This window comes from Nomascus leucogenys, chromosome X, assembly GCF_006542625.1.
Source record: "Nomascus leucogenys isolate Asia chromosome X, Asia_NLE_v1, whole genome shotgun sequence".
NCBI lineage: Eukaryota > Metazoa > Chordata > Mammalia > Primates > Hylobatidae > Nomascus > Nomascus leucogenys.
In genome coordinates, this window is record NC_044406.1 from 4,997,792 (window position 1) to 5,009,906 (window position 12,115).

Below are 12,115 nucleotides of genomic sequence, written 5' to 3' on the forward strand. Positions count from 1 at the left end.
GTCTGTGGTGCAGTCATAATTGGGAGGCTGGTGGAGAGGAAGCAGAGGAGTTAGTGGTGAGAGGATCTGCTTGCCAGATTCTTGACCATTTTTCAAAGATGGAGGTACATGCACAGGTGTGTTCTCTTGTGATAATTCATCAAGCTGTATATGAATTATTGTGCACTTGTCTGTATGTATGTTATCTTTCCATATAAATGGTAAACACAGCAAAAAATGGCATCTTAGTAGTGCATTTAATGACGTGGAAAATTATTCCATAGAGTCCAAGAATGTAAACTTCAATAACTCAGAGTAATCTCTGACTGCTTTGAGTTTTTAAAAAGTTTTAGGGATCCCTTATCTAATTTAGTTTTTAATCTCATTTCTCTTTTATATATACACAAAATTGGTGTAAGCAAACAAACAAAAAAGTGCTGTTTGAATAAGTATAAAATACAAATTATAAATGATAAGAAAATATTGTATCATCTGTTTAAATCACGATGTTTACATAGTCTCCTTCGGAGGCCAACAACAGGGGTGTGTCTTATCATTGAAGGTCTCTTAGATACAAGGAAATGTAGTGGCTATTTGATTATTGAGATTTCCCAAAGCAACACAAGACACTTTTTTTTTTTTTTCTGAGACAGAGTCTCACTCTGTCACCCAGGCTGGAGAGCAGTGGTGTGATCTCGGCTCACTGCAACCTCCGCCTCCTGGGTTCAAGCAATTCTTGTGCCTCAACCTTCAGAGTAGCTGGAATTACAGGCAGGCACCACCACACCTGGCTAATTTTTGTATTTTTGATAGAGACAGGGTTTCACCATGTTGGCCAGGCTGGCCTTGAACTCCTGACCTCAAGGAATCTGCCCACCTCAACCTCCCAAAGTGCTGGAATTACAGGCATGAGTCACTACACCCAGTCACAAGACACCTTCTTTACAGGACACAGAAATTACAGGACAGGCCATGAATCCAGAGTGAATTCAGATAGTGCTCCTATTGAGGCCAGATGAGAACTGAAGAAACAGAAGCAAAAGGATTGAGGAGGCATTGAGTAAACAGCAGTTCCTGATGGGCATTGGATAAATACATAAATAAAAATTTAAGTAAATAGTAATAAAAATAGGAATTTACACACACAAGAATAAAAATGAAACTTCTCTTGGTCATTCTATCAAAATTGTGAGTGAAGCTTCCCTCCCAAGTATTGCCACTCCTGTTGAATCATGGAGGTCTAATTAGCTATTTTGCAGGAAGGAACATCTTTGTCTATGAGTAGGTAAAGTCAAAGAAAAGAATTTAGTGAAAATCTATGTTTATTGAAAACTAGAATTATAGGTACATTGCTAATTAGTTCAGAATAACCCATTTAAGTTGCTATATATCCAAAAATAATACTAGGGCTTCTTGGAAACATTCATCATTGTGCTACAACCTGACACATTTCATTTGGTTGATTTGTGTATAGGAATGCTCAAATTTTCTTCTCAATCCTTCAGTGCAAATGGATATAAAAACTCCCAGCTCAGGGACAGGCGAAGTGGCTCACACCTGTAATTCCAGCACTTTGGGAGGCCAAGTTGGGAGGATCTCTTGAGGCCCGGAGTTCAGTTTAAGATGAGCTTGGTAATACAGCGAGATCTTGTTCTCTACAAAAATATACAAAAATTAGCCAGGCATGGTGGTGTGCACCCGAAGTCCCAGCTACTTGGGAGGCTGAGGTAGGAGGATCACTTGAGCCTAGGAGTTCTAGGGTGCAGTGAACTAGGATCATGCTACTGCCCTCCAGCCTGGGTGACAGAGAAAGATTCCATCTCAAAGAGGAAAGGAAGAAAAAAAGAAAAAAAGAAGGAAAGAAGAAAGAAGGAAGGAAGGAAGGAAGGAAAAGAAAAAATTGCAGTGAGCCAGGATCGTGCCACTGCACTCCAGCCTGGGTGACAGAGCAAGACTCTATCTCAAAAAACAAAGAAGAAGGAAAGAAGGAAGGAAAGAAGGAAGGAAGGAAGGAAGGAAAGAAGAAAGAAAGGAAAAGAAATAATTGCAGTGAGCCAGGATCGTGCCACTGCACTCCAGCCTGGGTGACAGAGCAAGAATCTATCTCTAAAAACAAAGAAGAAGGAAGGAAGGAAGGGAGGAAGGGAGGAAGGAAGGAAAAAGAAAGGAAAGGAAAAGAAAAGAAAAGAAAAAATTGCAGTGAGCCCGGATCGTGCCACTGCACTCCAGCCTGGGTGACAGAGCAAGACTCTATCTCAAAAACGAAAGAAGAAAGAAAGAGGAAGGAAGGAAGGAAGGAAGGAAGGAAGGAAGGAAGGAAGGAAGGAAAAAGAAAAAAGAAAAGATCCTCCCAGTTCACATTCTGAGGTACTAGTAAGTTACATGGAGAAAACCAAGAAAATGCCCTGAGACTAATTAAGTTGAATTCATGATACTTTATTTGCTTTGTCTTTGTTCAAATGGACCATTGGTGACAATGGCTGCAACAGGGAGGATTTTGTGTAAAGACTTTTTAAATGGAGTCAGTTTCTTTTATGAGAAAATTACAAAGTCCAATGCATGTTAGGGATGGGAAGTCTTCAGCTGTTATTTCAGCTTGGTTACTTTCATTCCTCCTCTTGCAAGAACTTTGCTATATGAAGAGGACCGTTGTTACTGAGTTCTGTCATGTTTAGCAGAGTGAAAATAAAATCCAAAGAATGCATAAACATTATCATGCTATTTTTTCCTAACCCTTTTAAACTGTTGCTCAATTTGATGTTAACAAAAGCAGGCATTCATAGTCTTGTACTATTAGAAAATTTATTCTGTTGGCAACAAAAACAAAACCCAACAATCCCTTGTAGATATATGCATTGGAACATCAGCAGTTGCCTTCCAGGATATATTTCCCCATTGATTCATCCACTTTGATGTGTGATTCTGTTCATGTTCTTATCCTCTAATTTTATCCCCATGTAGCCAGCACAGCATCTATGAAATAGCTGATGCTATGTGCATCTCCATGGGATACCCGATGAAACCACAGGCAATCCCTGTACCCCTACTGGTGACCAGCTCAGGAATCGGGCAAGTAAACTTATTGTTGCTAATAAGATGAGGAAGAATGTCTTCTGCAAGGCTCTTGTGAGATGTGTTTTCCTAACTAGTAGATATACACAAGAGGAGACGGTCTCTCTGCCTCCACATCACATATTTCTCCCCATGTCATGCCCAGAACTGCACAGCAACCTTGGTGAACCAAGCTGTATTAGGGTTCTCTGGAGGGATAAAACTGATAAGATAGATGCATATATGAAAGGAAGTTTATTAAGGAGAATTGACTCACATGATCACAAGGTAAAGTCCCGCGATAGGCCATCTGCAAGTTGAGGAGCAAGGAAGTCAGTGGTGGATCAGTCCGAGTCCCAAAACCTCAAAAGTAGGGAAGCCGACAGTGCACCCCTCAGTCTGTGGCCAAAAGCCCAAGAGCCCCTGGCAAACCACTGGTGTAAGTCCAAGAGTCCAAAAGCTGAAGAACCTGGAGTCTGACGTTCGACAGCAGGAAGCATTTAGCACAGGAGAAAGATTAAGGCTGGAATACTCAGCCAGTCTGTTCCTTCCAGTTCCTTCTGCCTGCTTTATTCTAGCCACAATGGCAGCTGATTTGATGCTACCCACCCAGAGTGAGGGTGGGTCTGCCTCTCCCAATGCACTGACTCAAATGTTAATCTCCTTTGGCAACACCCTCACAGACACACCCAGGAACAATACTTTACATCCTATTTCCTGCAGTCTAATGAGACAGAGACATATGTATGTATATATCATCTCATGCTTAGCTCTTTAATATGTACAAGGTGTTTTCAAATTCTCCCACCAACTGTCTCTGACAGCTGAGAATCTCAAGATCACCTGTTGTTCATGACTGCTGTCAAGGGGATCCTCCCTTTAGGGACACAGGAAGATTTGCCTATAATGCCAGGAAGCTTTGATATCTATTATTTTATTATAAAAATCAACTACAGTTTTGCTGCTATTACTTCGGGTCTTTACTCATTCCACTGGTTATTTTAATCCTGAGCTTGTGTGTAGTTGGAGAAGGAGGAAAAATATTTAACACTCTTATTAACTAATTTAACTGTGTATATAACATGTAGAATAAAGAAAGACTTAAAGGAAGACGTAGTATTTGTGAATGCTCCAACAAATTAAAATATTATTTAAAATATTGATTTCTGATTAAACCACTTATTGTCTATAATGAATTAAAACAGTTTGTGAAAATAAATTCACTGATATTTTTGCATTTATAATTTCAAAATCATAGTAACTTTCTGAAGCTGAAAATGCCTGAAACACAAGTCTGCCAATCATCACAATAAAACATGAAGCCCTAGTGAAAGAGCTAGTCAGGATGGGTTCCCAACAAATAACAGTTGAAGCTCCTACTGCCATGAAATGATGAAAGAAACAAGGTTTAACTGCCATGGATAATTTTTTCAATGCCAAAAGAATCATCACAGACTGTTTTGGCTTGCAGAGCTTGAATGGAAATATGGCATTAAAATAAGGTGCACAAAATTAGTTCTTGAATGTAATTTTGAAACACATTGCAACATTGCTCCCTAATATACACCAACCCCAAGAGTGACCACTGACAAGATGAGTTTATTTTAGTTTTATGCTGTCATTATGGAAAAAACTATAGCAGAAAGTTCACCAATTTCCCTTTGGAAAGAGATATACAACCACAGCCAATAGGCTTTCCTAAAAGACAGCAGGAGCTTTTCATTCTGACTTGTTTCCCATCCATAACATACAAATATTGATTGTTCAGGGTCAATACAGCCTTGCAAATAAACAGGCTTTGAGTTATACCAAGCATGCTCATCCTTATATGGTATTTCCATATAAGAAATACAAAAGAAATATACCACAAAATGATGGTGTTCAGGACATGGGCAACGCCCTGTTTCTGTGGTATAGCGTCCTAGGTTTCTTAGGATTCCACAGGAGGCAGCTACAAGTTCATCATGCAAAGCCCTGAAATCCCTTCCTAAGCTAATGAAATGAAGCCCTGACCACACCAAGGAAAGGATGAAACAGAACTCATTTGTTGTTTCTCAAATGATGCTACCATCTCTTCAAAGCCACCATTAATTTTAACATCTTTAAAGCTTTCAGAACAATCTATGTAACAAGTGAAAACTGCCCATAAAGTTAGTGCTTTACATCTCAAACCCTTATTATATGGAAATTCATATTTCCATCATCACATATAAGTTTAACGTGCTATTCATTATAAGATTAAAGGACATGAGTTATTCTGTCCGTGTAATTAGTAACAACTGGAAATTAAATTGTGATAATTTTGTACTCTTTTCTTCTTAAAATGATAATTTCCTTGCTCCTTTTGCCTGAGAACCATGCTTGAAAAATACTAATGCCTTACCTTCTAAAAGAAATGATATATAATCAATATATAAATATATATATATAAATATAAATGTTTTATATATGTATTTATACATAAAATATATATTTATATATATTTATATATAATCTACACAAAAACATAAAATACATATATTAATATATAAATATGTATAGTAGGTTCTAGTATATATATAGAAAAGACCTATGTATTTCTAACATGTGTATATATAATCTATATCTATATATTTATATTTGTAGATATATAAATATATAATCCATATTTCTATATTTGTATTTATATATAGGTTTGTATATAGTAAATATAGTTGCACATTATATTTTATTTACATATATTTGTATACACTAAATTCTACCATATATAGAAAAGACCTGTGTATTTCTAATGTATAGAAATATGAAATGTACTTTTTGTCTCTTCAGTTGCAAAAATAAAAAGGCTTTTATCAAATAGATATATTTTGCTCTATTTTGAATTTTTCTTCTTAATTATATTAGATTGTAGGGCGGGGACGCTGAAAGGAAAGACGATGGAAAGGATTCTTCCATTGGTTTCTATAAACGAAAACGTATTTTAACAATGAAACCTAAGCAGGTAGAATCCAGTTCTTCGTACTTGGTGTATGTGCTAGCAAGATTGCATGAAGAAACAAACCTTACAAGAAGCGGAGTCATCCTGTGAAGGGGAAGTTTTTCTCCAGTGCTCAGTCATGACGCCATCCTTATCCTCCTGTCTAGCTAACTGTGATCTGTTCCTCTGACCTCAACCCCGCGGGACCCCACTTCCCTCCCTCCCCACACACCACCTCTTCCTTCTTTCCTTTCTCCCTCCCCACACACCACCTCTTCCTCCCTCCCTCCCCACACACCACCTCTTCCTCGCTCCCTCCGTCTCCACACACCACCTCTTCCTCCCTCCCTCCCTCCCCACACACCACCTCTTCCTCGCTCCCTCCCTCTCCACACACCACCTCTTCCTCCCTCCCTCCCCACACACCACCTCTTCCTCCCTCCCTCCCCACACACCACCTCTTCCTCCCTCCCTCCCCACACCACCTCTTCTTCCCTCCCTCCCTCCCTCCCCACACACCACCTCTTCCTCCCTCCCTCCCTCCCCACACACCTCCTCTTCCTCCCTCCCTCCCTCCCCACCACCAGAGAACACGGAGTCACTCAGATGAGTTTGCAACACATTCATTTTATTGTTCTCACCAAGGTAAGCACCCTGCTGGTGAGATCTCTGAGGTCTGGCGGCTGGGCCTGAACTTAGTGGCTGCTCAAGGAGATACGGGAGTAGTTGGCCACCCCTCACTCAGTGGTTCCTCCAGCTTGGTCTCCTCACTCAGTGGTTCCTCCAGCTTGGTCTCCTCACTAAGTGGTTCCTCCAGCTTGGTCTCCTCACTCACTGGTTCCTCCAGCTTGGTCTCCTCACTCACTGGTTCCTCCAGCTTGGTCTCCTCACTAAGTGGTTCCTCCAGCTGGGTCTCCTCGCTCACTGGCTCCGCCGGTGGCAGCTCATACTGAAGGAGCTCCTGGCTGGGCTGGTCACTGGGGCCGGGTGCCGCTGGCCCGCTCCCCGCCTCAGGTGCCGTCACAGCCGCCATCTTTTTTGCAGCCCTTTTCTTCCCTCCTCTCCCTCCACGGGCTGCTTTCCCCTTCTTGGCCACCTTGGTAGTCTGGAAGGACAACAGGGAGATCACAGAAGGACTCTGGTTTAGGGACGAGGGTGGAGGAGGCTGGGAACAGGGACGTGTCCTCAGAAGCGGTGCGGGCCGGGTTGGGGGGTTGTGCCAGGTGAGGACCGGAGAGGATTCTTGTGAGGAAGGAGGCGAGGGGAAGACGAGGAGGAGCTTGGGAGGGTCACTCACCTTCTTCTTCGGGCTACTGGGGCTCAGCTGGGGGGAGGACTTGCTCTTTCGTGCCGCCTTGGTGGCCGGAGGTCCGGAGGCTCTCGGCTTTGGACTCATCTTCCGCCGCTCAACGTCTCCCAACGGTCGACTAACTCCAGGCTGCCTGGCCTCCCTGTATATACCCCTCCCGCGATCGCAGGACAATGAGGCGATCACGTCCCTGAGCTGTGATTGGTCAACACTCCACTACCCAGCCAATGGTAGCCCTGGGCAGGAAGGAAGGCTTTACACGTCACAAAGCACCATCAGGACATGGCGGAGGAAGTCGGGGTGGGGGTGACATCTGATGAGGAATGCAAGGTGCTCTGGTTGGAGAAAGGGAGATTTTGGTTAGCACCCCTAAAGATAGTTCCCAAACTGACATGTCACCCCTCCTAAACTCCCCATGTTCAATTTTGGCAGATCACGTGGCAAGGGAGGATATTTCCGCCACATGTTTCCCCCGGACCTCCCATTCAGTGGTACATTCTGTTCCTCCACACCTGCCATCATTACCCAGTTTCTCTATGACCTACCTAAAATCCCTCCATGCTAACTGGGATGGATGGAGGGCTATATGAAGACGTCAATCATCCCTCTCTCCTACAAATTCCTCTGCTACACCTTGAGGATCATTCACTTCTTGGATGCCATGAAAGAACTTTTCCATCTCACATACTTCTCCCAGCATCCACACAGTGCCTCACAATTTTTCATTCTCATGGTTTAAAGCACTGGCTTCCAGAGGTCAAGATCAGCAAACACACTCGCTCAGCTGGGTATCTGTATCAGGCTGGGTTCCTCAGAGTAGGAGAAACTAAACCAACAGGATACTTTGTGTGTGTGTGTGTGTGTGTGTAATATTATATATCATAAATATATATTTACTATCATGTAGTATTTATTTATGAATTTTATTATATATATGATACAGTTTATTCTAAGCAATTGGCTCACACATTCACACACTGTGGGGGTCTAGGAAGCTGAAATATGTAGGGCAAGTGGGCAGCCTGGAAACTAAAAGCTTCTGCACAGTCAACAGTCAACAAAATGAAAAGGCAGGCTATGGTTTGGGAGAAACTATTTGCAAACCATATACCTAATAATGAGTTAATATCCAAAATATATAAAGAACTCACACATCTCAATAGCAAATAAATAAATAGTCTGGTTAAGAAATAGGCAAAGGACTTGAATAGGCATTTCTTGAAAGAAAACCCACAACTGGCAGTCAGGTACATGAAAATGTGTTCAACATCATTAATAATCATAGAATGCAAATGAAAACCACAATGAACTATCACCTCACACCTGTTACGACGGCTATTATCAAAAAGTCGAGAGACAAAAGATAATGATGGCAAAGGTGTGGAGAAAATGAAACTTTTAGGGTATGCAGAAAAAGGGACCTTTACACGCTGTTGACAGACATGTAATTGGTACAGCCGTTATGAAAAACAGTGTAATGGTTCCTTGGAAAATCAAAATAGATCTACCATATGACCCAGTAGTTCATCTGTTGAGTGTGTATCACATCCCCAAAATGAAATCCAAATCTCATAGAGGTATCTCCACTACTAACTTATTCTAACTCAGTAATCACACAGGAAATTAGAGTTTCTATTTGAAAATAATGTGTTTTTCACCATCCTGGTATCAAATATTTATTCTAGACATCTCTTCTTATTTCTTGCTTTGTAATAATCTAGGTACTACTACCCACTGACAGAACTAACTCATTATTCCAAAAAGAAATGAGAAATGTTGAGGAGAATGCAATCCTGTACTTCTTGTCTTCAACCAGTTATTCTGGTTTTATGGAGGATTCTGTATTTAACTCTTACTCAGGTAACTCTAGTTACCATATCCATCGTACCTAGTCAACAATCCTAAAAAAGTGAGAACACAGAGTTGACTAGAATCGTTACTAAACTTTCTATGTTAACCAGTTTTCCTAGTAATTGCTAGTTTTTTATTCAACTCTTTGCCTAGGTACCACTAAACGTCTAGTTTTATGTCACTAAGACATAAGAAGTAGTGTTGAAAAGAATTTGTTTATTTCAAGTACTGGCTTCATCTCGTTATCTCTAGTTAATAACTCACTTGGATAAAGTAGATATCTATTGTATGAGGTAATATTTCTAACATGAGGTTGGAATTTTGCATTGAGGAAAATAGTTATTCAACTCCCTGGCATAGGCCAGTTATCTTCAGCTTCCTGGGATCAATTACTTGGTCTAGTTAATTCTAGCTATCTTTAGGTTGCTAATTAAATGTTTACCACCAGATGTCTGTGGTAATTTATTATCCCAACAAAACAGTAGAATGATAAGGAAGGATTTTGCTTTTTCCTGGCATCGCATAGATATTCAAATTATTTCCTGTTATCCTTTGTACCTTTTTTCTTGGGTAACACTCAGCACCTATCCTTCTAAGTTCTTATCCCAACTAAAATCAGTAATTGAGATTTGCAAAGAACATGAGTTTCAGGGTCAGTTTCACTTGGTATTGTAATGATTGTTAGCTGTTTCTATGTAGCGTGTTTCATGGGAAAGCCCAGTTAAGTAGAATTTGTATATAACTCAACACCAATAAAATTATATTTGACCAGACTAGATTCCCTGTGTTCTACATTCCACTCAACTATTCTTGTTGTCTCTATTTTACTACTTACGTAGGTACATGCCTTACCTGTAGTACTAATTCATTATTCTAACAATAACTCAGCAGTAAGTGGTGAGAAGAACGTGATTTTATTTTGAAATTTATTTTTATCGAGGTAAAATATACATATGTAATGTACCTTCTTTACCACTTGTAAGTGTGCAGTTCAGTGGTAATAAATACATTTATATTCTTTTATTTACCCTTCATCCCCCCCTTCCCCTCTGGCCTCTGGTAACCATCACTATAGTCACTATCTTCATGAGAACCACTTTTTTAGCTCCCATAAATCAGTGAAAATATGCAATATTTGTCTTTCTGTGCCTGGCTTATTTCATTTAACATAATGGCATCCAGTTTCATCCATGTTGCTGCAAATGACAGGATGTCATTCTTCTTATGGCTGGATAATATTCCATTGTGTACATATACCACATTTTCCTTATCCATTTGTCCATTGATGGGCACTTCGGCTAAATCCATATTTTGGCTATTGTGACTTATGCTGCAGTACACATAAGCATGCAGATATATCTCTTTGATGTACAGGTTTATTTATTTATTTATTTCTCTGCTTCTTTCCCTAGCAGTGGAATACTTGGATCATATAGTAGTTCTACTTTTAGGATTTTGAGGAACTCCATAATCTTCTCCATAGTGGCTGTAGTAATTTACATAATTTGAGGAACTCTGAGAATATTTTCCAAAGCCACCATACCATTTTGCATACCCACCAGCAGTGTATGAGCATTCTGATTTCTCCACATCCTTTCCATCTCTTGTTGTTATCTGATTTTTTACTCTAGCCATCTTTGTGGGTGTGAAGAGGTATCTCATTGTAGATGACAAATTATTCAGAGGTTAACACTCGTTTGTGTGTTGAAGCATTTGGTCAAGGCTGAGCATTCATGAGGCCAGTGAAATGAATCCATTGAGCCGCACAGTGAGAAGAGAGTGTTTGCAAACAGACAGACAAGAAAACAAGATGTGTCCAGACATTCCCAACCACATTTTGAACTCTTCACCTTGGCCAAGTATCTCATAATGCATCATTGTCTCACATAGCCTTATCGGAAGACAGCATGGATGATCCTTCGTAAACTTATTGACATTGTTATGATTCCAAGTTCATACGCCACCATGTTTGGTTAGCAGCAGCAATTCCATCCGGGAAAGAGAGAATATTTTGTTTGTTTTGCTCATGGTTTAACCATCTGTTGAGAGACAGAATTATCCTTCACCTCTTTGGCAGTGTCTAGTTGATGAAAAAATCCTCATAGTTCTGTTTTCTAAAATGAATTTGTGTTACAAAATGATTCAGACTGAGAATGAGGACAATTTTGGGAGTATCCAGGCAATTCAGCATTCCAAATTAATTTGGGATATAGGTCATGGCCACCACCATGAAATATGCACATTTGTCAAAGATGTTAAGACTCTACTACTCAAGGCTTTCACCTGACCAATATCTCACCTAATACAGCTCCCATCAAGAGGCAAGCTTGAATTCCAGATATTAATTATTTTTCTCATCCTTTCCCTGTGATTTGGGCTGTTAATATAGAAGATGTTATTGATGATAGGATGATGATGATGATGATGATGATGACAGAGTTTGTCAGAGCATTGAGCACTTCTCAGCTGGCTTCAGTACTTGAGCATCAGGGTTTTTGCTTCGGAGACAGCAGTGACGTTGAATAATTTTATTAGCGCCTGACTCACCAGGACAACCACTGTCTCTTGCCTACCCACTATCCATATCTCCTTCTTTTTTTCAATAAACAGAACTTGAGCTCGCTCAGAAAAGTAATAAGACTGATTAAACCCATCAATGCCCCTGGATTCCCTTGCTGCCTTGGGTGGCTGAGACTACAAACTCTTTGATATAAAAAGACAAAGATTTACTTGCAAAACCTTCACTCCTTTGCTCTTTCTTCTTTTTCCTGGACTAGGGATCTTGAAGCATGGAGTTGTTGCACTATCCTGTAACCATAAAGCCTGAGGATGAAAGCCTGGAGCCTAGGGATGTGGTTGCTTCATCCTTAGGAAAAGAGGGGATGAGCCTAGCTACCTAAGGTTATCATTGAGCCATCACACCAGCTCACGGCTCAGCACTGAAGCTGGAATAATGTTGCTTTTCTGTT

At 40.5% G+C, this 12,115-nt stretch overlaps 1 protein-coding gene across 2 annotated transcripts; it reads right to left on the reverse strand.

The window, feature by feature from the left end:
- Positions 1-6,652: 6,652 nt before the first annotated feature.
- VCX3A (variable charge X-linked 3A) lies at positions 6,653-11,068 on the reverse strand. 2 transcript variants are annotated; one of them, XM_030807206.1, is made up of 3 exons: positions 10,997-11,068; positions 7,284-7,630; positions 6,653-7,091 (listed from the first exon to the last, which is right to left on the reverse strand). In XM_030807206.1, exons 2-3 carry the CDS (start codon positions 7,380-7,382, stop codon positions 6,693-6,695), a joined length of 498 nt encoding a protein of 165 aa, XP_030663066.1. In that variant the 5' UTR covers positions 7,383-7,630; positions 10,997-11,068; the 3' UTR covers positions 6,653-6,692. The 2 variants fall into 2 exon arrangements, with proteins under 2 accessions (XP_030663066.1, XP_003261037.3); XM_003260989.4 differs by lacking the exon at positions 10,997-11,068 and having other exon boundaries at positions 7,284-7,748.
- Positions 11,069-12,115: the final 1,047 nt, after the last annotated feature.

Bases quoted from the DNA above. Each gene is read 5' to 3' on its own strand.
- VCX3A (XM_030807206.1), bottom strand. From the start codon at position 7,382: ATGAGTCCAAAGCCGAGAGCCTCCGGACCTCCGGCCACCAAGGCGGCA. The intron at 7,092-7,283 runs GTGAGTGACCCT...TTGTCCTTCCAG, and splicing joins CCAGTAGCCCGAAGAAGAAG to ACTACCAAGGTGGCCAAGAA.